The sequence below is a fragment of the Typopeltis vanoorti genome, chromosome 6 (genome assembly GCF_054136105.1).
Source record: "Typopeltis vanoorti isolate ZY-2024b chromosome 6, IOZ_Tvanoo_1.0, whole genome shotgun sequence".
NCBI lineage: Eukaryota > Metazoa > Arthropoda > Arachnida > Uropygi > Thelyphonidae > Typopeltis > Typopeltis vanoorti.
Window position 1 is genome coordinate 7,638,147 of NC_143554.1, and position 27,331 is coordinate 7,665,477.

A 27,331-nucleotide genomic window follows, 5' to 3' on the forward strand; every position below is an offset into this window, starting at 1 on the left:
AGTTTAAATAAAATATTTGAAAGGTATAGAAATGAAATTTGTAAGTATAGTAAATTAGAAGATGTAAATTCTGAGTCATCTCTAGCATCAGATGATTCTGAAACCAGTAATTCCGAGAGTGTAAATAATGATTAGCAGGAATCATGTTATTTTTTAAGATCGAGTTTTGTTAGATATAGGTTAAATATTTAAACATTTTTTTAAAAAAAATTTTCAGAGAAAGATGAAACTGATGTAAAAATAATCATAATTTAAAATTCTGAATATTTTTACTTATTGTTTATGTTAGAATGTTTATTAGTTTTAGTTTCATAACACACATTGTCAGTACTTGCGATGTGTCCATTATTGAAATTGTTTTGTCAAAAATTATATGTAAAGCAGTTAAAAATTTATGTACTTACTGGATTTGATATTTCTATTACTTTAAAAATTTTTATAGTAGTTTAAAATATTAAGTTTTTGTGTTTTATGAAGACATTCTCTTGTCGCTAACGGAAACAACTGTGTCAGTCATTATACAGTATTTAGTTTCTCCCTTGCCACTTTCAAGGAGTGTGTGTGCTCGCCAAGAAGTTTGATGTGTGATTGACAGCTGACAAGGAAAGCGTTCTGTATTTGAGTAACAAGATAGCGTTCAAAAGAAAATTTAGAACACAGGCAGGCAGACGTTTAGATTCAGAGGAAATTAAGTTTATGTGATAGTCGGAGGAAAATCAATAGTATATTCCGAAAAAGGAATCGTGAACCTATGAAGTTTTAATATGGAATAAGCATGTGGATAAATAAAAGGGAAATATTGCTATAGATCGTTTTAAAAGAATATTCGAGGAAACTCTAACTGGAAGATATATAGTAGATTCCGAAAAAGGGAATCGTAGAAGTGCAAGTTTTTTTTTTAATGGAACAGTTAAGACTGTCAATAAGCATTAGTAGTGAATAAAAGGAGAAATTGCTATTTACATTAGCGACAAGAGAATGTCTTCATAAAACACAAAAACTTTTAAACTACTATAAAAATTTTTAAAGTAATAGAAATATCAAATCCAGTAAGTACATAAATTTTTAACTGCTTTACATATCATTTTTGACAAAACAATTTCAATAATGGGCACATCGCAAGTGCTGACAATGTGTGTTATGAAACTAAAACTAATAAACTAATAAAGGAATGATCAAGAAACCTCCGATTAGGAAGTTTCATCTGTATTAAGGACACTGGATCTAACTATTATTTCTACTGGAAAGGAGACAGGATTGAGTCAGGAAGAATTAAATGTGTTCTACATGAGTGAAGAAAAAGGATCCTGTGAAAATGAAGAATAACGTCATATCTTTGGAAAAGGGCCTTGACAGAGAGAGAAACTGGATATGAACATTTTGTCATTGTGCAAACAAAGTGTTTAGTCTAGTCTAAGTGTAAGTTTATTTTTAAAAGGCCTTGGATCTAATTAATTTGTAGTTAGTTATGTAATATTTGTTTGAAGTGCATATATATTGCATTTGTTATATTAAATGTATTTATTTTGTATTTTGGTCTTGAGTCGGTGATTTATTTGGATTCTGAAAGAAATAGTAAAAAATTTGCACCAATTGGAGTGAACCCGTGTGCATATATAGGTACACTCTTATAAATAAACTAATTAATTAAAATTATAAGAGTTGAACAGAGATCATCTCTATGGTAGGATTAACTATTATGAAAATATCCTTTCTATATAAACGTCTTTAAATTAACACATATACAGCTCAACTTCCCAGGTCAGTATGGCATAATCATTGCCACTAGCTGGTGGCAAAACAGTCATATTCTTAACAGAGATCCTTTCTAACATCATGATCAAATTAACACTCTTTGGCCTTTCTTTCACACACACTGCTTAATATAACTATCTTGCAAGTGCTCAATAAACTGTCCTTCATTCTTTGAGTTTTCTGTGCTACTCAATGTCCAGATCATTTAAACCAACAATAAAGTTCACCCTATATGGATCACATTATGAAGGAAAGTGGTATTAAACATGATATCAAAATTGGAGATGTTAATGTCAGCTCTCTGCTTTATGCGGACGATGTTATACTTCTAAATAAATCGACTACAAGTCTGCAAGACTCCCTAACTAAATTAAATAACTGTTGTAATTGATATGGCATGAAAGTCATCAACGCTTCGCAACCATATGCCTGGGGAAGGAGTGTCCTAGGTTCGATTCCCATCGGTGACGTGAGGAGCTGAAGGATCTTCCTCAGCCATAGCCAAGTCAGCCAGTCTTGGGCGTGGACAGCAGGGTTTTTCCTCAGTTTATTCTGGGGTTTTTCATCCCGTAAAGCAGGCAAACTGGCTTTGAGAATTTAACACTACAGGCCATAGGATATACCGGGGAATAGGGCTGACCACCTTATCCTGTAAACAGATTGAGGTCCGATGATGAATGGACCCTCGACACCGCAAGGTAAAAGAGGGTATAAAGAAGATGAGATGATGAGGTCATCAATAAAAAGACAAAGACAATGAAAATAGGCAGAATCATTGAAAATGTCATCTGTGTTGTGAACGGAGAACCTGTGGAACAAGTAAAACATTTCAGCTACTTAGGCACGATTTTTTAGTGAATATGGCAAATTAAATATGGAAATAGACAATAGAATCAACAAAGCTGGCATGGAAGTCAATTGAATAATTCATATGGAATAAGAGAGAAATTAGTCAGAACACTAAATTAGCTGTATAGTATACAAGACAGTGTTCAAACCAATTTTAACTTATGGATCTGAGAGCTGGGTCAGAAGTAAAACACTTGACCGCAGATATGAGAGTCCTGAGAAAGATTAGAGGCATGAACAAATGGCATCAATGGCAATATCATATTAAAAACAAGGATATTAGGAAAGAACTTGACATTGTCTGCATCCAGGAATGCATTAGCAGAGCTAATCTAAGGTGGTATGGTCACTTAAACAGAATGGGCGAGGAAAGACTAGTAAAACAAGTGTTCTCTGCCAGGTTGGCAGGAAAATGACCCAGAGGAAGACCAAGATATAGATGGATTGATACTGTACAAAGTACCTTAGACGATAGAAATATAATATCTAATAATGTTGGAGTCTTGACAAGTAACAGACTGATTTGGAGGAAAATTGTAGATAGGAAGTTTGTAATGATGTAAATTTTTCATGTAGTACTATCATATCCTATACACCCCTTGAGGGTACATGGCAGGAATTTGATGATGATGATAAAGTTCACTTGTTTTGTATACCATCAGGGTAATATGGCAAAGCATTCCAAATGAGCTCAGCCACTGAACTGCCAGGTCTCTAGCAACACCTCGTACCCCCCCATACATTTCATCATGTTAGCCTCCACTTTACAGAAGACAGCCTCAACAGTAATAGTTATATCACTAAATTTGAAGAGGTTTTGATCAAAATCATAAAAGTGGTAAACAAGCAATTAGAACAGTAGCAAGCAATTAGAGCATGAGGTTATGAGTTCAGCTACATAAGCAAACTGAGGGGGGGGGGGAGACAGTAATGTAGTATGTGAGAAAGACTATGCAACTGACAAGAACAATAAGACAGCATTCACAACGGGCAGTGTAGAAGTGTGTGGTAAAAGATAGCTGAAGATATGAAAGTAAGTTGATGATGAGGCAAGAGATGAAACATATGAGAAGTAAAATATGGAGAATTATAGATTTGCATGGAAGTGCAAGAAAGAATGCTTTGTTTGTTTAGGGTTTTATGGCACAAGTACAGTTATGGTCATACTGTGAAATAAAGATCACAGCAATATACAAGGTAAAAATAACAAAGCATAAACTGTTTTACATAAGAATGTGTAGAAAATTTTAGGTAAAAAAAAAATACAAAAACAAGTGTAAAAAGACAATATAAAGGCATGTATAAAAACAAGTGTAAAAAACTGTTCATAAAACACAAAGACAACGAGGTATGAAAGCCTATATACAATAACAAATTTGTACAAATAAAAATAATGTAAACAATCAGTAATAATAAGGTGAAAAATATTAACTTTTGACAAAAATTTGAAAACAAAAGAGATACTTGGTGACAGACAGATGAATACTATTAAAATGAGTGCAGTCAATTAAAATATGAGTGATGGTTAGTCCAGTACCACATAAGTCACCCATTCATATCACCCCTTAATATGGTGAAGTGTGTAAGATAACGATGACATATGTGGAGCTGAGAAAGAATAACTTCCTCTTTACAAAGACCCAGCATAGACTAGACAGTCAAAATTTAATTTCATGCTTGATTTGATAAATCAAGTGGCAGTCTTCACTCTATTCTGTGAAGACTGCCACTGGGATAAAAGTTTATCTTATTATTGTCTATAATCGATGTAGTATACAAGCAGATAGTGAAAGCTTGAGAAACAAGCTGAATTATCTGCAGCCTTGTTTTCCCTTAATCCCTATGTAGCTTGGGATCCAACAGAAGCAGACAACATATCCAACGTTTTCTCTCATATACAACATGGATAAGAGAAAGTCCAAGTCAGTAAATTACTTATCAACCACCCTAATCTTAACAATAATGGCATCTAAAAATCTCAAGAATATGGATGGCACATTCTACCCACTTAACCTTTTCGTGCAAGTTAATTATAATTAGGACTGTGAGCAATCTAGGATCTTAACTCTAATATAACAACATTCTTGTTAAATTATGGATTAGGCCACCACTTTTTCTGTATTAAGAGTATCTATATGAATTTGTTCTCTGATGATGTTATAAATAGAATACAACTTTGATGTAGTTTTTATTTCCACTATAGATCAGGTCAGTAGAATAACAGTCGATCAAATCGCTGTCATTTTGTCTTACTGTTTGAAATGTAACATAGCTTGTCTTTGTGCGTATATATACTCCATATGATGACCTTAATATGAAGTTCGAAAAATACCCTGTATCATGTAGTTCACTGAATCACTGAGAGGAGATATCCTGACAATTGCAGAATTGAATTCTGCTGAAGTAGAGAAAGTGGATCAGTCAGCTTTCTCAATTTTCCATTCTGATATTTGCGACACAGTACATGGTTGCCAAAGTAAAAAGATGTACACTGGATTCTGAATCTAGGATTCCTTCTGGCTCTGATGATAGATGCGTCACACTTGGGCCCAAGCATGTTTGAAAGCAACGAGGTCTGTTGTTGCTAATGTTTCAGCAAAAATCTCTTCAAGGGTGTCAGCAATTGCTGTTGGGTTGGCTATTATGCATCCATTATGGTTCAAAGATGGTGCATGGGTGAATGGTATACATTTGCCTTTCATTTTCCAGATTTCATTCCCTTCATCTTTGCTCTTGGTTGTTTTTGTTATGAAAGGTGTATAGTGGATCTAGGATTCCTTCTGGTTCTGATGACAGATGTGTCATGCTTCGGCCAAAGCACGTTTGAAAGCAACAAGGTCTGTTGGTGTGGGGTATATGTGAGGAAGATACTCCATGACTTCTTCTGAACTTCCCTAGATGCTGTGCAATCATCCACCATGGCTTAGGGAAAAGTGGAAACCGATGAGTTGTTGCAGTATAATACCCTGTAGCATATAGTTCACTGCATCTCTGAGAGGAGATATCCTGACAGTTGCAGAATCGAATTCTGCTGAAGTAGAGATGGTGGATCAGTCAGCTTTCTCAATTTTCCATTGTGATATTTATGATATAATACATGGTTGCCAATGTAAAAATATGGATATCATAGGGAAATTATCACTCCCAAATAAGCTGTCTTCAGTTTCTCACTTGAACAGTGGGAAGAAGGAGGGTGAGCAGACTTAAGTCAATGTTCAGGTAGGCATGTGGAAGAAGGTGTTGCTTACTGTGTTCAAGCAGGGGGGGGGGGGTTAATTGCCATGTATATATACCCAACAGCTATTCTTCTGATGTTTGTTTAGACATTACTCCACAAAGTGTTCTAGCTGTTGAAATCCCCTCCCCATTAAAAGTAAAAATACTAACTGCAATGACATCATCAAGATCATCCTGAGAGAGATATCTGCAACAGGAGAAAGGTAGATACAGCATACTGTATGTGTGGTTTGCTGGGAATGTAATAAGTGTGGTTTGCTGGAATGGGATGTCGTTGCCCATCTGGATGGCTCCTCCTCCATAGGTAGGCCCAACCCATATCCTGTCCTTAGGAATGATAATTACATTTCACAATGCCAGATCATCACCAGGCTTCAGACATGTTTCCTGCAGGCAGAAGCATACTGGTTTATACTACTGCAAGAAAACCTTGATGTCAATGTTTTAATGGAATCCATGACAATTCCATTGTAGAAATGTTTTCATTATTTCTTTTTAGTGGTATCATCTGGCTTCCTATGCTGAGAAGTTTTATTTTCATTAGACTTTGATTTTTTTTTTCTTTTTGGAAAATTGCAGACAGCCAGTGTAAATCATTTCTATTTCATTAGGAAAAATATCCTGATGAAGACAATGTCAAATTGGACTCCTTTATGGCATGGCACTAGGACTATTATGTCATTATGCTGTAGGTAACATGAAATAAAAATAAGTTCATAAATGTCATTGGCTGGCTTAGATGTTAGACATTAATTATTTTTACTATTAATTATTAATAATAAATTATATAATAATATATAATAAATGAATTAATATTAAAATTATCATTAAAAAGATGTTTATTAACTAGCTTTACGAGAGTTGTTCGATAAGTCTGTGCAAAATGAAGAAAACAATTTTTTGGAGGACACATTTATTTTTCAACATAGTCTCCTTTGAGGTCTATACACTTAGTCCAGCGATGCTCGAGTTTTTTGATCCCATCCATATAGTATGATTTGTCCAACTCTTCAAAATAGGCAGTTGATTTGGCAATCACCTCATCGTTTGATGAAAATCTTTTTCCTGTCAGCCATTTTTTCATGTTTGGAAACAGATAGTAGTCCGAGGGAGCCAAATCTGGAGAGGGAGAGAGAGAGAGAGAGAGAGAGAGAGGGGGGGACTTCGTAGCATAAATCAAATTTTGCAATCACAATTGCAGAAGAGTGAGTGGGTGCATTGTCGTGGTGAAAAAGAATCTTATTTTTCACCAAGTGTGGTCATTTTTCCTTTATTTCATTATTTAAATGATCCAGCAAAGACACATAATACACTCCAATTGTTTTCCCCTTTTCCAAGAAGTCTATGAAAATTATGCCATGAGCTGAAGGAATGGTTTTCGCTTTCTTTGGTGAAGATTCCCTGCTTGCAACCCATTGTTTTGACTGTTCCTTGGTCTCAGGCTGGTAGTGATGAATCCATGTGTCGTCCACTGTTATGAAACAATGCAAAAATTCCTCTGGATTCCGTTGAAACCGCTTCAAGCTGTCCTTGCAACAGTTCACACGTTGATGCTTTTGATCCAGTGTGAGCAAATGTGGCATCCATCTTGCGGATAGTTTTCTTATATGTAAATGTTCATGTAAAATATTATGGACACGGTCATTTGAGATGCCCACAGCCTTAGCAATTTCACACACCTTTACTCTTCTATCATCCATCGCCATATCATGGATTTTTTCAATAATTTCTGGAGTAGTGACCCCAACAGGGCATCCAGAACATTCAGTGTCACTTGTGCTCATATGGCGACTTCAAAAGTTACCAAACCACTTATAAACCGGTTCTAATCGAAGGTGCAGACTCACCATAATGTTTATCAAGCTTAGCTTTGGTTTTCTGAGTTGTTTTGCCTCTCAAAAAGTAATGTTTAATCACTACACAAAATTCTTTCTCATCCATTTTTCACAAATCATGGTACTTGATCGATTCAAATGAACGCCAAACACAGAGTAACAGATGTATCTGACAAACTTAGTGTGATCCTCCAACAATTGCCAGCAACTAAAAATAACCTCAATATGTACTAGTGGCACCATCTCGTAGACTTTGCACGGACTTATCGAACAGTCCTCTTATTTCACTGGATTTCAAACCAACATCTTGAAAGCAAAGCATGTTAGAGTTTACACATGACAATCAGTAAGTGAATTCAAAGAAAAGAAAAATCTAGACAAATTATTGGTACTGCAATGGGTTTTGCCCCTCCTTTAGAAAACTTTCGTATGGAGCACCATTAGAAGAAAGTACTTACCACAGCCACTTCCAAATTTTTGTCTAGTTATGTTTCAGTGATGATGTGTTTGCCATTTGATCTCATAAGCAAGACACTTTGGATTCCTTTGTAAGGTTACAAAGGAATCCAAAGGCCAACACTACAATATTCACTACACATAACAAAACAGAATCTGACAACTGTTTGCCTTTTCTTGACACATTAGTCACTTGCCTTTCAAATGGTTGACTATCAAGCATTTAGAGAAAGCCAACACATACTGGAAGGTATGTAAATAATCACATCATCATCCAGCCCAACAGTATGGTATTCTTGAAACACTACCTCAGAGCAAGAGCTATTTGTTCTTGGCCAATGGCTACAGCTACTACTAAATAATACATGAGCTCGCTACTTTCTCCTCTTCGTTGAAAGCAAAATTACTATTCATAACAAAACATTGTAGAATCAGTAACTGCCTCAGTTACCCACTCCACACATTACACAGTTCCTTTTGCCACAAATGCAGCACTTATCATTAATCAGAACTGATATCCCATATCAGGGATAGCAAATCCTCAACCCTCACAACTCCTGTGTGATCTGTTTTAAATTTCTCTACCAAACCAAACTACCTGTCACTCACATTTTCTGTCTCTATCACTCCCTAAACTCAGATAACCACTCTGATTACGTAAATTCTCTCTCTCTCTCTCAATCTTGAAATTCTTCAGTCAAAAAAACCCAGCAGTGAGGTCACCCTCCTTCTTGGGAACTTCAATATTCACAATTCAAATCGCTTTCTTTCTCCAGTTTCAATGATCAAATAGGCAGGGATGCTGAGATATTTTCAATTAGCAACAAACTAACACAGATCATCAATCTCCCAAACAAGAATACTTTACAACCCCATCCAATATGCCAACACACGATCCCTTTCTAACAAGCACCCCACCCCTTCCATATATACTGTGGATATCAGTTCTCCTCTTGGTAACTCAGATAAGTCTCCTTCACCATGGAACAACTTTCAGTCAACGGTTCTCAGTCTCATGTTCTTGGCACTACAATAATGCCAAATGGGAATCCTCAAACGCGTAGAAAGGCTTATGTGTTCATCGTACATGTTTAATTTTGACGGTATATATCAGAACACACAATTATAAGTAAATAATTATTTATTGACTTATTGCTGATATTTCACTGGTGTTATAACCAGCATCTTCAGAGCACAAAAACAGTTTGTCACAGTATATACGAGACTACAACAACATGGTGTAACAAAGGGACTAGTTTAACAAAATTGTAGCAACAACAAAAAGACTGAAGTCCTAAAAAAAAAAAAAAAAAAAAAAAAGAGAGAGAGAGAGGGAGAGAGAAAGCAGGTACTAGTTCTGTCTTAAGATGACCGTCTCCCAAATCTAAGGCAAATTTATACAGCCATATTTGTTGAGATTCAGAGTATGTTTCAAGGCTTCTGTTGCTTCTAAGAACAATATCTCTGACTTGTAAAAGTTTCTGTGCAGTACTTTTGTTTTCTTCCAGTTGATCCTGTGTGCAGGGGTATCCAAAGCATGGTCTGCTAGACCCGACTTGCCATAGTGACAGTGCCGGATGTATCTTTTATGTTCACTGATGCGGATGTCCACAGTTCTTCCCGTTTGACCATAGTAAGCTCAATCAAGCTTAATTAGACCGTAGTAAGCTTGATCAAGCTTACTATGGTCGAACGATAAGAACTGTGGACATCCGCATCAGTGAACATAAAAGATACATCTGGCACTATCACTATAGCAAGTTGGGCCTAGCAGACCATGCTTTGGATACCCCTGCACAGAGGATCAACTGGAAGAAAACAAAAGTACTACACAGAAACTTTTAGAAGTCAGAGAGATTGTTCTTAGAAACAACAGAAGCCTTTAAACATACTCAGAATCTCAACAAACATGGCTGTATAAATTTGCCAAGATTTGGGAAACGGTCATCTTAAGACAGAACTAGTACATGCTTTCTCTCTCTGTTTTTTTTATTTTTAGATAGAGGGCGTCTAATTAGGACTTCAGTCTTTGTGTTGTTGCTACAATTTTGTTAAACTAGTCCCTTTTACACCATGTTGTTGTAATCTCGCATATTGTGACAAACTGTTTTGTGCTCTGAAGATGCTGGTTTATAACACCAGCAAAATATCAGCAATAAATCAATAAATAATTATTTACTTATAATTCTGTGTATATACTGTCAAAAATAAACAACAATGCCAAATGAGATAATGTTTACCTTCTACTTTAACTTTGCCTGATCCAAACACTTGCTCACACTGAATAGCATAAATCATCCTCACAGGAATGAACACTTTCACTGGTCATTCCACCCAAAATCACAGCCCACTATCCAAGCCTTGATTCTCAAAAAAGTGTGCCAACATAGTACAGAAAAAACTCAGCATACTGCAAGTGGCTCAAGATCAAAACTCCAGCTGCTTATATCACAGCTCACAACAGATGTAAAAGTATCTTCAACAAGTCCAAATCAAAGATCTAAATGCTGCAAACTTGCCTCCTATCCAAATGGCAGCTGAGCCTTCTGGTACATTACCAAGCCATTGGGCACAACTTTTGTCCACTACGCTTCCACTACTCTCACACCCAGATGGTACCATAGCCACCTCACCAAAAGACAAGGCCAACTTACTGGCATCGCTCTTCTCTTCGAATTCTTGCATTGATGACCAAGATAAAGTTCTCCCCACTTTACCAAAATTGTTTGCTCCACGTAACCCATAGTCTTCCACCAGAAATAAATCCAAAGAATTCTAAATAACCAAACAAGGCATCCAAGTCCTGTTGGTATCCCAACTATTGTGTTTAAAAAAAAAATTGCACCCCAGAATTAACACCTATTGTGTACCACCCCTTTAATGTATCCTATCCAACAAGCATCTACCATACTGCTTGGAAGAGGTCTGTATCCAGTGTTTCAAAGAAAGGCAGTAAAAATCAGCCAACAAACTATTGTTATTGTCTAATTGTTCTCACTTCTCGCTAAAACTATGGGGAAGGTCTACAGCCAACTTCTGCACCACCTGGTGACCTACCAACTAATTAGTGACCAGCAATATGGATCGTGCTACTCTCGATCCACAACTGATCTTCTAGCCTTCACCACTTGATTCTGGACTCAAGCTATGGAAAAATTCAGAGAAACTTGCATGGTTGCTCTCAACAGTTCAAATGCATTTGATTGGGTTTGGCACAAGAGACCTACTTAGCAAACTACACTCTATAGAATGTCAGACTGAACTTTAGACAATTCGCAAAGGATTAGATGAAAGAAAACCAATGTGATATATAGAAGTCATTACTAAGAGACCTACTTAGCAAACTACACTCTATAGAATGTCAGACTGAACTTTAGACAATTCGCAAAGGATTAGATGAAAGAAAACCAATGCTATATATAGAAGTCATTACAAGTCAGACTATTTTTAGTCAGCAATGGCCATGAAGCATTCTCCCAACCTAAGTAAGTATGGGCTGCATTAAATCTGCCAAAAATTTGGAAGTCGGTAACCTTAAGATTAACTCCAACAAAATGTACTAACTTCTTTTACATGCCATTAGAGGGCATCAAATTAGGACTTTAGGTTTGTGTCAGTTACAATTTGAACTATTTCACTTACTCATTGTTGCATGTAAAGTTGTTTTGCTCTAAGGATGCTAGTTCCAGCAAAATGCTAGTTTTAATAAACATCCTTTTGTAATTTAGGGTTTAATTTTGGTGTTGTAATTCCATTAAAATAAGTAATGAAGTTCACAAATGTTCTTTAAGAAAACGCTAATACTCCAAAACAGTATCTACACTAATGCCAATATTATATAATATATATAAGAGATTATAAATTAAAGAAATTTAACTTGCCTCAGATAAGAGCCAGGAATTCTTTGCTACAAGGTCATCCCAATCAGTACTCTGGTTAACAATTGCAAAAGAACACTTCACTGTAAATCCTGTATTCAAAAACTGATTTAATAACCCTTTGCCAGTTGCTTCACAAATTGCTTTAGCAGACATGCTTGTTTATTATGCAATTACCTGCAATGTTAAAATGAACTAGGTAAGTTCATAAGCTTCAATACATCTTCATAAACTTATCTTTAATCATTTGAAATACATTAACATGAACCAGAGGTAGTCAACATTTTCCTTCGGGGGGGTCTTCTTTCTTATGAGTGAAAACCACTCTACAGTAGGAAACAGCTTATAATCTTAATTATTTAAGTTGATTTGATTTTGAGGTTCTTGTTGCAAAAGAAATTAATGATAATGTTTACAGTAACCTTTTTTTTACTAACCTGTATACCTACCTAAGACTAATGGATTATTTAATTATTTTTTTTTTTTTTTGTGAATAAATCAGACATATTTGTAGGCGTAGGTTTCTGTGGTTTAGCAGTTCATAAGAAAGATTCCAGTAATTGGACCACATATTTATTTCTTAATAAATGACAATAAAAAAAAAAATTTTGATAAAAAATATACCCAAGTCATACCTCGGACAATGTGAACGTGAACAACAGAAAGTGACAGCATTCAGCACTGCACTGAATCTGCATAGAATGAACTATTTTGAGTAATTTCTCATTTCTTGTGTTTAAACTTTTAGTTACCTTTGACCCCTGAAGATGCAAGTCAAACGACTTACGAAACTTGTCGGGTTTGTTTTTTTATTGTTATTTATCTTAATAAACATGTGGTACAATTACCGGAATCTTTCTTATAAATCAGACTTCTTATTCTTCTACCTTCTGGTTCTGTCCACTGCTGGACGAAGGTCTTCCCCATGATTTTCCAGACCACTCGGTTTTCTGCCTCTCCCATCCATCTCACTCCTGCAATTTCATCCAATTCATCCCTCCACCTTCTTCTTGGTCTTCCTCTTCGTCTTGCTCCATCCATTGGTCTCCACTCTGTTGTTTTTCTAGTCCATCTCCCGTCACTGCATCTGGCAATATAGCCAGCCCATCTCCACTTAGCTTGTTTAATGTATTTTACAATATCCATGACATCTGTTTGAGATCTTATCCAGGTATTTGTCTTCCTATCTCTTAATGTTATTTTTAGCATACTTCTCTCCATGCGATGTTGTGGTGTTCTAACTTTTTGTTTAGGGCTTCTGTTAAAGTCCATGTTTCTCCTCCTCCATATGTTGGGACAGGAAGTATGCACTGGTCGAAAGCTTTCCTTTTTAGACTCGTAGGGATGTCACTTCTGAATATGTCTCTCATTTTCCCATAAGCCATCCATCCAAGTTCTTCATTCAATATCTTTTCTTTGGCAATCCTCAAAGGATAACAATTGACCCAAATATACATATGAAGTAACATGTTCTATTTCATGGTTCTTTGATAGTTCTATGGGTTATGTATTTATTCATCATTATTTTGTTTTTGCTCTATTTTTAATCCAATTACTTTGGAGGCTTCATTCAGCTGACTTAGCCTTTCTTCCAAATCTTCAAGATTATCTGCTATTAGGACAATATTCCAACAGCGACTTATGGATGCGAGACTTGGAACCTAAAGAAGTCAGATAAGAAACGGACATCTGCTTTTGAGATGTGGTGTTACAGAAGGCTGTTGAGGATATCATATACTGAAAGGCGTACAAATGAAAATGGGTGTTAGAAAAGATTAGTAGAACTTTAAGGCTCCTTAAGGATATTGATAGAAGAAAGTTAAAATATTTTGGACACATAGAAAGGATGGAAGGAGAACTTCTCAGAACAGTAATAGAAGGTAAAGTTCCTGGAAAAAGAGGCAGGGGTAGACCATCAATGGGATGGATGGATGGATGGATGGATGGCGTGCATGGAGCGACTGATCTTCAGAGAGGTGAGGCTTATTTGGGAGATATGGTGTCGCCTTGCCGGATGCCTTTTTGTATTGGGAACTTTTCACTCTTTTTATATAATTTAATAACAGAAGTTACATTATTGTAAATATGTTTTAGTGTAAATATGATACATTATATCGGATTTATTGGACCATGGTTTAGATAAAACATATGCACATAATCGTCGACAAGTTTCGCCAGCTGGGTTCTGGCTTTATCAAGACATATCTTTATCAAAAGTTATACACTGAAGGTTATACCAACATTAAATGCTAACATAAGAATGCAGTAACGACTTAAAAAACAGTTAAACAAATTGAAGAGCATGCGTGACATCAAAAGCATAAAGCGTGGAGACTTAGTCATTGTTATTAAACTGCGTTTTATAATTTTTCGCATAATTGAGTTCTGTTAAACATAATGAATTAATTAAGTTTTTCCAAATATCTTTTAATATTATGTCTTGGTTCCTATTGAGGTTGTCTCCTGTACATAGTACTACTGCAGCTTCTTTAAAGGTTCTACATCTGTAATACTCTTCAATGTATGGCATCGAGCTGTTGTCCCAATGTATGGAATGGTTTGAAATTAAAATGGTTTAAAAGAATGCAATCATTCTCTCTACTGCAAAACTACCAAAATGTAATATTACACCCTCTGAAAAGAAGGCACTTTTGAACTTGAAAAGAAACAAAGACATTATTGCAATTAAGGCAGACAAAGGAAACTCAATAATCATTATGAATACCAAAGATTACATAAAGAAGATCGGTACTTTAATTTCTGGCCAGTCTACATATCATACATTAGATAAAGACCCAACCATGAAAAACCACAACGAGACCAATCTTTTAATACGCAATATGGCTAGATGGCCTCAGGATTTAAAAAGAAATTTAAAATCTTTACATCCATTAACACCACGCCTATATGGTGTACCAAAAGTCCATAAGGACGGAGTTCTGCTTCGCCCGATCATAGATGGCAGAAACTCTCCTACTTACCTACTAACCAAACAGCTCACTAGTCTGTTGAAAGAGAAGATAAAAAAAATCAGCATCATATATAAAGAACTCTCAACATTTCATTGAAAAACTTAATAACATCAATATATCAAACACAGACATACTAGCAAGTCCAGATGTGGTCTCTCTGTTCACGAATCTACCAGTTGAAGTAATTAGGATCATAAAAGATCTCTTTCCAAACGATATTATGCAGCTTTTCCACCATTGCCTCAAGTCTAACTACTTTAAGGTAAACAACACAGTATATCAACAACTGGAAGGCTTAGCCATGGGCAGTCCCCTGTCACCACTGTGTGCGAATCAGTTCATGGAAAAATTAGAAAATGACATCCTAGCAAAAATAACTCCAAAACCATCAGTCTGGTGGAGATATGTTGACGATGTGTTCATCGTTTGGAAAGGCATGGGAGATACCATACAAGAGTTCCTGCAAAAAATAAATTTGTTCCATCATAAAATTAAATTCATATTAGAATTAGAAAACAATCATCAATTACCCTTTTTGGATGTACTAGTTAAAAAACAAGATAATGGACAAATCAAGCTTACAATCCATTGCAAACCTACACTGGACGTTATCTTCATTTTACATCTAATCATGATTATGCACAGAAACTTAGCATCGTATATATGTTAAAAAAATGAGCAAAAAATATCATCACAGAGGAAAAAGATGTACTTGCTGAGCTCTCACTTATATCAAAAATTCTATCAAAAAATGGTTATCCACAAAATATAATTAAAAAGATCCTCTATAGAAACAACCTCCAGCAACAACTGCTAGTGACACAGTACGTATCGCCCATTGTCATACCTTATGCTGGCTCAGTCTCCATCAAAATAGCAAGAATCATGAAGCCTTTTAACATCAGAGTTGCTTTCAAACCTATTTTAACTACACGGCACTTATTAAGATCTCCTAAGGACAGCATCCCTTTCTACAAACATGCAGGGGTTTACAGCAAACCGTGTTCGTGTGGACTGACTTACATAGGCCAAACTTCACGAAGCCTAGAAATCTGAAAGAAGGAACATGTCGGTGATGTAAATAATAACAGAACAGACACCTCAGGATTAGCACATCATTTCTCAATTTCAAACCATTCCATAGATTGGAACAACAACTCGATGCCATACATTGAAGAGTATTACAGATGCAGAACCTTTAAAGAAGCTACAGTAGTACTATGGACAGGAGACAACCTCAATAGGAACCAAGACATAATATTAAAAGATATTTGGAAAAACTTAATTCACTACATTTAGCAGAACTCAATTACACGAAACATTATAAAACACGGTTTAATAACAATGACTAAGTCTCCACGCTTTATGCTTTTGATATCACGCATGCTCTTCAATTTGTTTAACTGTTTTTTAAGTCGTTACTGCATTCTTTTGTTAGCATTTAATGTTAGTATAACCTTACCCATCTTGATAAAGCCAGACAGACTCCAGCTGGCGAAACTTCTCGATGATTATGTACGTTTTATCTAAACCATGGTCCAATAAATCCAATATAATGTATCATATTTAGTGAAAAAGGACCAAATATTCTTCTTCTTCTTATTGTGCTATCTTCTATCGAAGGTCAGCGACCATCTTGGCGAACAAACTGCGCTCTTGTGCTAATCTGAGCAGTTGTGCACTGCTCTTTCCTGTCCACGTCTTGATGTTGTCAAACCATGATATTCTTTTTCTTCCTCTAGTTCCTTTGCTATCAATTCTTCCTACCAAAATAGTTTGTAGAAGTTGGTATTTGCTGTTTCTCATGATGTGTCCAAGATATGATGTTTTTCGTTTCTTGATTATTTGTACAAGATGTTTAGCTTTGCCAATGGATTTTAAGACATCTTCATTGGTAATTTTTTCTGTCCATGATATCTTTAGCATTCTTCTGTATAGCCACATCTCAAAGGCTTCGATTTTCTTGATGGTTGTCGCCCTCAATGTCCATGTTTCAACTCCATAGAGCAGAATAGACCACACGTAACATTTCAGCATTCGGCATCTGACTTCCATGTTTAGGTCTTTATTGCAGAATAGTGTTCTCATTTTCATGAAGGACTGCCATGCAACTTCAATCCTTGTCTTTATATCTATTTCTGGATCCCACCGTTCATTAAGCCAGCAACCAAGATATTTATATCTTGACACTTGATCAATATTTTTCCCATTGAGTGTCAGTTTCATTGATGAGGCTGGATGTTTGCTGATGATCATGTATTTTGTCTTGTTGATGTTTATATTTATTCCCATTCTTTGGCTTTCTATGTATACTCTGTCAACGAGTTTTTGGAGATCCATAATGTTATCTGCAATTAGCACGGTGTCATCTGCATATCGTAGGTTGTTAACAATCTTTCCATTTATTGCGATTACCTCTGGACATTCTTCCAATGCTTTTTTAAAGATTACCTCTGCATATATGTTGAACAGGAGTGGTGAGAGCACACATCCTTGTCTCACTCCTCTTTTGATGTTAATATCACTGGTGGTAATGTTGTCTAATTGAACGGTAGCTGACTGATTCCAATACAGATTTGTTATTAGTCTTATGTCTTGTTCGTCTAGCCTTATTTGTTGAAGGATTTCTATTAAGTTGGTGTGTCTGACTTTGTCGAATGCTTTTTCAAAATCTATGAAACACATAAACACAGATTTCTGTTTTTCTATGCATTTTTGTATCAATATTTGGGTACAGAAAAGGGCCTCTCTAGTACCAAAACCATTCCGAAAGCCGAATTGTGTTTCACTTAGAGTTTCTTCACTTTTTCTATAAATGCGATTCAGAATTACTTTCAAAAATATTTTTAATGTTTGGCTCATTAGACTAATAAGTCGGAAGTCACCACAGGAATTCGCTTTGGGTTTCTTTGGGATAGTGATAAATGTAGATTTGAGCCAATCTGATGGAAATTCATCACTTTCATATATTTTATTAAATAGTTTTTCAAGAAGTTTGATGTTATCTGGTTCGATTAATTTTAAAAATTCTGTTTGCACACCATCTGGTCCACTGGCTTTTCCTGTTTTACTTGTTTGTATAGCATTCTCTATTTCGCATTTCATGATTGCTGGTCCTTGAATGTTATCTTTTATATTTATAGGCTTCTGTCTAGTATCATTGAAAAGTTCTGTTACATATTTTATTCAAATCTGTGCTTTATTCTCTTCTTCTAGAACTATTTTTCCATTTTCGTCTCTTAGAGACACTATTTGCTTTTTCCTCAGTTTTCCGGAAATTTCGTTGATTTTCTTATACAGATTGAAATTATCATGTTGTTTCTGAAGCAGTTCAATTTCAGTACATAAATTTTTCATCCAATTTTCCTTGGCTTCTTTTATTTTTTTCTTGATGATGTTATGTGTTTCTGTATACCTGGCTAGGTCTTTGTTTTTATACATTCTTCTTGTATCAATAAGAGAAAGAATCTCATCTGTCATCCATTCCTTTTGTTTTGTATTATTCACATAACCTACTTCTTCAATACTTGTTGTTACGATGGCATTCTTTAAGCTATTCCAAAGAGATTCCACACTTTTATTTTCTTCTATGTTAATCTGTTGTAATCGCAAGTTAAGCTGTGTCTTGGCACTTTTATTTATGTTCGGGTCTTTCAGTTTTTCTACATCAATTTTCTTTTTCTTCTTTTGTGATTTTTTAGCTGATTTTAATCTAAGACGTACTTCTGCAACTATGGGATTGTGGTCTGATGAGATATCTGCTCCAGGATAAGTCTTTGCACTCTTTATACTACTGTGGAATCTTTTATTTATCAGTATATAATCAATTTGATTTCTGACAATATTATGTTGGTTATCTTGAGACGATTTCCAAGTGTACAGTCTTCTTGGTGGAAGTTTAAACCAGGTATTTGCTAATGTTAGATCTTCTTCCTGACAGAATTGGACTAGGCGATCTCCTCTGTCGTTTCTGGTGCCTAAGCCATGTTCGCCAACAATTTCTCCATCACCCCCTCTTCCCACTTTTGCATTGAAGTCACCCATCACTATGTTTATATCATGTTTCTTTGTTAGGTTTTTAATCTCTTTTAGGTGTTCATAAAACTCTTCAACATCTTCTTCACTTTTGTCAGCTGTGGGTGCATAAGCTTGGATGATATTTATGTTAATGGGGTTTCCCTTAAGTTGTAACAGCATTATCCTTTCAGAAAATGGAATCCAATTTATTACTGATTTATTGATTTCTTCATCTACTATTACAGCTACACCATGTCGATGTTTGTTCTCATCATTCCCAGAGTATTACATTGTCATATTATCTTGTTGACACTTTCCAGATCCTGGCCATCTTGTCTCGCAAATTCCCAAAATCCGGATGCCCAGCCTCTTCATTTCTCTTGTGGCATTTCTTAATTTGCCAGCTTCATACAGAGTTCTGACATTCAATGCAATTTTAAAAGTGGACACCATTTTGAGCCCGGAGATTCTTCGCACCCCTGTCCCATTTAAGGGACGCCGGGAACTTGGGGCCAATTGTAGGGGTTTGCTCGCCATGGTGGTTGTTCTGGAGATAAGGTAGAGCAGTAGTTTCTCCGTTTGCTTTCTGCTCCACAGTATTACAGACGTACACAATATAATCATATTGCCATCTGCAAATCTCTGATCACAAGCTTTTCCGTCATCATTTGGCTTCAACCTTGTGTCAGTACTGACAATGCTGCTTCCCAATGTCAGGGGCGGTGACCCCAGCAGGTACTTTTTAATGCCGGCACTACTTGCCATGTCACCGAGTTGTCAATGGGCTTTGTGAGGTTTTAAGTGAGACAGAGTTGCCACTTCTGCTCCCCCACGCCCTGATAGCTCAGTCGCTGTTGGTCCACGGCTGCTCATTCGCCAGATTGCTCTGCTTATATCGCAGCTAACCTCCATATCTGAAGGCTGTTCCCCGATCCGCCACCTGGGGACGCACCCGGTAGTAGTCAGCTCTGCCCCGGGGACCAAATATTAACTATCAAAAATATTTAAACGCGTGGCTAGACATGTGTTCATCAGGCATGTTGTAATAGATTTAATGGTATTGATATGAACACAGATGGATAAGAAAATAACTATTATTTAACTTAAAAGCTAATATTTTGCTGGTATTATATCCAGCATCTTTAGAGCACACAACACAAAGTTTGTTACAAATGCAAGACAAACCACAATCCGGTGTAACAGTGGGCTAGAAGTAATTGCAGCGTGCAACGCAAGACTAAAGTCCTAATAAGGTGCCATCTAGGTTATAAAAAAATAAAATAAAAATTAAAATAAAAAAAAGTTCCAAGTTTTGAAATAGTATTCCAAATAATAGTCTTAGAAAGTTTGAAAAAAAAAAATAAAATAAAAGCAATAAATATTATGGGCTTAGGATGACTGTCGGCCAAATCTTTGATCTTTGGCAGATTTATACAGCCATACTTGTTAAGGTTTGGAGTATGTTTTAAGGCTTCTGTTGATTCCAGGAACAGCCTCTCTGACTTGTAGAAGCTTATGTGCATTAATTTTTTTTTTTTCCAATTGATCTTGTGTGCTGGGGGTATCCAAAGCATGGTCTGCCAAACCAGACTTGCCATAGCAAAAGTGTTGGATATATTTTTTGTGTTCACTGAGACAGATGTCCACAGTTCTTCCTGTCTGTCCGTAGTAGGCTTGGTGGCAAGAACAGGGCACTTCATAGACTCCTGGATGTGATAAAGGAGTGGATTTGTCCTTAGGTGAACGGATGAGAGTTGCTAATTTCACATAAAGTTTAAATACGGTGCGCAGTTGGTGTTTGTTAAGCACCATAGATATCTTTTCAGATGTGCCTTTAATGTATGGGATGATGATAGTTTTGTTGTAGTCTTCTGTGGTAGATAGAGGGGATTTCTGGGTAGCATTTAGTATGTTATCTATCTTATGGGGGTTATAATCGTTGGTTAAGAAGGTGTGACGTAGGTGAGAAAGTTCAGCAGTGAGAGCAATGTCATTGGAACAGATTGCTCTAGCTCTATGGGTTAGTGTTTTTAAGATACCACATCTTTCTCTCATCCAGAAATTCTTAATTAATAAGGTCAAAGCACCTTGTGGTAACTTGCATAGGTAGAATTTATAGGCTCTGTATTACTTAAACTTTGGCATTTCAGGGTCTGCCTACTCACTGATGAGACCTCAATAAAGGTTGAAACCAGTCTGGATAGTGATTCCCCCCCCCCACACACACACCCATAATGTATAACATCATACATCTCCTAGGAGATGTGCTTTATACTTATGGGAAATATTAAGGAAAGTGATCAGAACTTAATCCATCTTTACCACGAGTTGCCTTGGGGTTGCACCATCACCATAAGTCTTGAATCACATTCAGGTGCAAACTTGACTTACTTGTCTGTTTGCTTATTTGGGAAAAAGGATTAAAACCAAGGTTATAAAATTACTTGGTATCTTTAACATATATTTTACCCAAGGTAAAAAATGCGAATCCGGAGTTACGCGGTTCCTTATATGTACATATTCCCATCGGGCTTCACCACTAGTCGTATTTTTCAGGTGCCGGTCGCATTCGCCAGTGTCGCACATGCTGTGAACAAGCACTGACTGTTTTGCGCAGTCTCCATTCATACACTATTTTTATAGTCTACAAACCTTGCGATTTAACTGGTAATTAATTTATGGAATTAACAACGCATATAAAGCATATTAATTAAAGATAACTTTAATGAATCACTTCTATATTTCGGCAATGTCACACTGCCATCTTCAGGAACATAAAGATATGGTATGTGCACTAAGGAACTAACAAAGCAAATGAGGAAGAAAGTAAGAAACTAATTTTGTTCCTGAAGTCCTAATGGTGCCCTCTTGTGGGCTAATTTGGTAGTCTTGGCAGTTGGACTGAAGTTCTCATAATGAAAGTCTTCCAAATTTGGGGCAGTTTCATGCACCCAAATTTGTTGAGGTTAGGAACGTTTTTTAGAGCTGCTGAAGATTCTTTGAATAATCTTTCGTATTTAAACTTGCTGCGATGGATTATTATTGTTTTCTTCCAACGAATTTTATGGTGGGTATCAAAGGCATGGTCTGCCAGCCCAGAGCAGCTGTACTGGTGAAACCGGATGTAGTCTTGGTGTTCTGAAATCCTGATATTTGTTGTTCTGCCTGTTTGGCCAAAGTAGGACAATTTGCAGCTGCAAGGGACCTGGTATACACCAGGTAGGTCTAGGGGAAGTGGTTGGTCTTTGGTAGAGCGGATAAGGGATGCCAACTTTTTATATGGTCTGTAACAGGAAGTAAGGTCATATTTTTTGAGGATATTAGTTATTTTTTCAGAGGTGCCCTGGATGTAGGGGATAGTGATAGAGTTGGTGTAGTCTTTATTGTGGACGGGGGAGGCTTTCTCTTCAAATGTCTCCATAAAGAAATTGGCCAAGGGTGGGGAAAGTGGTGAACCCATGGCTGTCCCCTCTATCTGTTTGTAGAACAGATTATAATCCGACCAGCTCTCAGATTAGAACTATCCACAGACTCCTTAAGAAAGTCACTTCTTGGCCTGTGGAAGTCACCAACAAACTTAAACCTTATAACTCTAGACCCCCCCCCCCCGATTATATGGACTCCCAAAAATACATAAACAAAATGTGCCATTGCGTCCCATAGTGGATGGCATTGATTTCCGACACATATAAATTAGCCAAACATTTAGCCAAAACGCTCACACACTACACTGGCAACACACCATCACACATAAAAAACTCGGCCCACTTTAAAGCCAGTATAGAAAACCTCACACTCCAACACACTGACATGATGGTCAGTTTTGACGTCTCCTCCCTATTCACTAATGTCCCACTCAAAGAAACCCTTGAGCTCATCCAAGCCAAGTTTCCTCCCGATATCTCAGCCCTATTTCAGTTCACAATGAACTCAGGCTATTTCGTTTGGCAAGGAAAGTTCTAAAAACAGATAGAGGGGACAGCCATGGGTTCACCACTTTCCCCACCCTTGGCCAATTTCTTTATGGAGACATTTGAAGAGAAAGCCTTAAACTCCGCCCCACAAAAACCCACTATTTGGCTTCGCTATGTGGATGATGTTTGCTATTTGGCCACATGGCTCAGACACACTCCACTCCTTCCTAACACACTTAAACAACCAACATCCCAGAGTCCAGTTCACCTTAGAAAAAGAGGAAAACAACACCCTCCCATTCCTAGACACTTTAATCACCCGCCAGCTTGATGGATCTTTGGTTTTCTCTGTTTACAGAAAACCCACCCACACTGGCAGATACATTCACCAGCAATCCCCCCCCCCCCCTCACAACAATATGGGGTGATAAAAACACTATATAACAGGGCAAAATTAATCTGCTCAGATGACAAGGCCCTGACTATGGAACTAAACCACATCCTCAACACTTTCTTAGCCAATGGCTATAACCCCAAAAAAATCCAAAAAATACTAAAACCTGTAAACCACAACCCTCCTCCCCCCCTCCACAATAAAGACTACACCAAGTCTATCACTATCCCCTACATCCAGGGCACCTCTGAAAAAATAACTAATATCCTCAAAAAATATGACCTTACTTCCTGTTACAGACCATATAAAAAGTTGGCATCCCTTATCCGCTCTACCAAAGACCAACCACTTCCCCTAGACCTACCTGGTGTATACCAGGTCCCTTGCAGCTGCAAATTGTCCTACTTTGGCCAAACAGGCAGAACAACAAATATCAGGATTTCAGAACACCAAGACTACATCCGGTTTCACCAGTACAGCTGCTCTGGGCTGGCAGACCATGCCTTTGATACCCACCATAAAATTCGTTGGAAGAAAACAAAAATAATCCATCGCACCAAGTTTAAATACAAAAGATTATTCAAAGAATCTTCAGCAGCTCTAAAAAACGTTCCTAACCTCAACAAATTTGGGTGCATGAAACTGCCCCAAATTTGGGAGACTTTCATTATGAGAACTTCAGCCCAACTGCCAAGACTACCAAATTAGCCCGCAAGAGGGCACCATTAGGACTTTAGGAACAAAATTAGTTTATTACTTTCTTCCTCATTTGCTTTGTTAGTTCCTTAGTGCACATACCATATCTTTATGTTCCTGAAGATGGCAATGTGACATTGCCGAAATATAGAAGTGATTCATTAAAGTTATCTTTAATTAATATGCTTTATATGCGTTGTTAATTCCGTAAATTAATTACCAGTTATGTCTAACCAACGTATAAGTCTTACTACTAAAACCTTGCGATTGTTTAATGTTATGTTCATGATAAAAATTTTATCACATAAAAAATAATAATGTCGTCCAAAAGAGGCAAGTCCGATTCTTCTACTGCTAGCAAGAAAAGATAAAAATTGACTTTGGAAACAAAACGGAACATTATTAAGGATTTTGAAGGCGGAATGAAAATTTGTGAGCTAGCAAAGAAGTTTGATCTACAGGAATCCACAGTAAGAACAATCATAAAAGAAAGGTTTACAGATTTTGGAGGACATAGATTCTAACGAGGAACGAATTGTAGCCACAAAGCAAGGAATAAAAAAAATCATTAGCTTGCTATGAAGAAATTTTGCGTGACAAGAAAAAGACTTTATGCCGTCAGACGAATCTATTATATTTTATGAAACCATCAACATCAAAATAACTTTCTTTTTTTTATGTATGAAAAACTACAATTATGATTATATTTCTTAAAAAAAAGAAATATAATCATAATTGTATGATTATATTTCTATATAATCATACAATTATATAGAAATATGTTTGTATATATAAATTACATGCAAAATTACATCCCGAGTTATGTGAATTCGACTTGTGCGCTTTTTTGTTGGTCCCACCCACCTACCGCGTAACTTTGGGGTTTTACTGTGTGTGTGTGTGTGTGTGTGTGTGTGTGTGTGTGTGTGTGTGTGTACTGGCCTGGTTGGCCAAGTGGTTAATGTATCCACTCTCCAGCCAAGAGGCTGGGGGTTTGAATCCTGCATAGGCATGGATGTTTGTGATTGTCCTCTCCCAATATGGTCTGGGTCACCATAAGAGTAGTAGACCCAAAATCTCTTGCAAAGAGATTTTGGGCCTTCACCCTGCAGTGGGGGTAGAAAATAGGCAGTAATTTTTTTAATATATATAATTAAAAAATTAATTAATATAATATAAATTAATAATATATATAAAATAATAAATTAATAATATATATAAAATAATAAATTAATATAAATATATATAATTAATATGATGGAAAAAATCCTTAGTCCACAAGTGCCATTATACTATACATTTGCAAAACTTACATGGATGGAGTCACAAACATTTCATCCAAATAAGCTAGCTGCTTTGTTGTAAAAATATGGTTAGAAAGTTAAAGATGGAACCTTACACTTACATGAACTAAATTTATTAGCTGTAAATTTTTTCTTTGAGTACCATAGGCAATATCATAATTTACATTTTCAGTTTTTAGAAAAAAAACTCATACTGATCGTTATATCCACACTGCTTATAATACACGGTGGCCCATAAGTCACAAAAGGGTTTAAATATTTAATAACTATTGATTATTTTTATTCTTTTTTTAGTTATAATGAAATAATAAAAAAAACTATTATTTTTTCATTAGTTATGAGATACATTTTATTGGCTTTGTGACTTATGGACCACCTGTATTTGATCTGCTGAAGACGTTTTAGAGCAAGAATTGAATGATATCAAATCTGCTTTTATAAAAAAAAAAAAAAAAAAAAAAAAAAAAAAAAAAAAAAAAAAGGCTGTAATGAATCTTTTATCATGAAAGCCTTGAACAGCTTCAGGCAACTAGTCTCTAGATCTGAAAATACCACTCAGATTCCACTCCCATATATTAAAGGAATTTCTGAACATACTGCTAAAGTTCTTAAACTTCTTAATATTGCAATATCCTTTCATCCTCTCTACCTTCTAAGATTTCTACCTTCTTTTGAGGTAGAAATCTTTCTGACAGGATGACTTCACCTAAGGACAAGCTTTTTCTACTCAGCCTTCCAGATCACTTGCTCGTATAATTTGTCTTACTTCGGACAGTCTAGCAGATCTATAGCAATCTGTCATAAAGAACATAAATCCAATATCTTGAATCTGAGTCTGGCATAGCAGAACATGCCATTTCAAATAAGTATAGTCTTTTGGAAGAAAACTAAAAACTTATACATAGAATCCAGGCCTTTCTATACCAAGCGAATTAAAACATCTGATGGTCTTCAATTATCTCCTTTATGTGAAACTTATTTTTATGCCAATTCATTATTATATTATTCTCATTTTTTTTTAATATTTGGGAATTTACTGACCATCTATTGTCCTATGGACATTGTAGTTGCACTTTTTGAATAACTTGATTAGTCAACACAAAGTTTATCACTCCTTAAAGTCATCCATTGTCTACATATTCACCACTAGGCCATGCATTCCATGCGTCTACCCCTCTCCCCCCCCCTGCAAATTTGCAACTTGCAGGGATTGCTCCTTGATCTTGCTCCTTCCTGTCGTTCTACCACATGAAAAATCTCCTCGGTGTTAATATGATGATCATCCTTCATCATCTTAAATGACTCAATCATATCCCCATCCTTTGTCTTCTATCCACCAAACTCTACAGTCTGCATGCCCTTAGTCTATCCTCATAATCAACAGTGTGCAGTACTGATATCACTTTTCTTATCCATCTCTGCATCCTCTTCAAGGTCCACTCAAATCTTGGTGACCATATCTGAGCACAGAATTCCAGATGTGGCCAACTACACATCCTTTTGGAGTCAAAATAACTCCAGTAAGTGAGTGTGCACATGGTGAGGTTGTAACGAGCGTCTAAGAACTGCTTTGACTAATTGCACACCTAATTTTAAGAAGCTTCCTAAGAAAATGGATACAAGGAAGGCCTCTACTAGTAAATAAGTAATTAAAATTGTTTAGGGTTTTAAAATTATTCTAATTGCTTAAAGTGAACTTCATTTAGTGTGTTTCGAATTAAACTATTTTATTGCAGAATTTTTATTAACCCTATTTTTCTCTCTCTTTTTTTTTTATTTTGTTCCTTTTTTTTGTTGTTTCCTCTTCTCTTTTTATTTATTTTTCCTGGTAGATCGTGAAGAGCTGTAAAAACTCGATGTAGCTTAAAAATACCAAAGCGCTTTACATCGATTTTTTTTTACAGAGGTCAAGTCCCATGAGAATGTTGTAAAAATAACCGTGTTTGTCTCTGTATATTTTGTGCTAGATATTATTGTAAATAACCCTTTGGAAATTAACTGTATATACTCCTTTAACAAGAATA

General features: G+C 36.2%; 1 protein-coding gene across 3 annotated transcripts in view; it reads right to left on the bottom strand.

Moving 5' to 3' along the window:
* The window catches only part of ATPCL (ATP-citrate synthase), a 555,953-nt gene that overhangs the window by 498,931 nt on the left and 29,691 nt on the right, over positions 1 to 27,331 (bottom strand). For 2 of the 3 annotated variants that reach the window (XM_090394661.1, XM_090394662.1), the window contains exon 2: positions 12,014 to 12,187. In XM_090394661.1, the coding sequence (XP_090250787.1) occupies positions 12,014 to 12,166 (153 nt within the window). In that variant the 5' untranslated portion in view covers positions 12,167 to 12,187. Of the gene's footprint in view, positions 1 to 12,013; positions 12,188 to 15,116; positions 15,376 to 27,331 lie in introns of those variants that run through there. The other variant, XM_090394663.1, reaches the window with a different exon arrangement.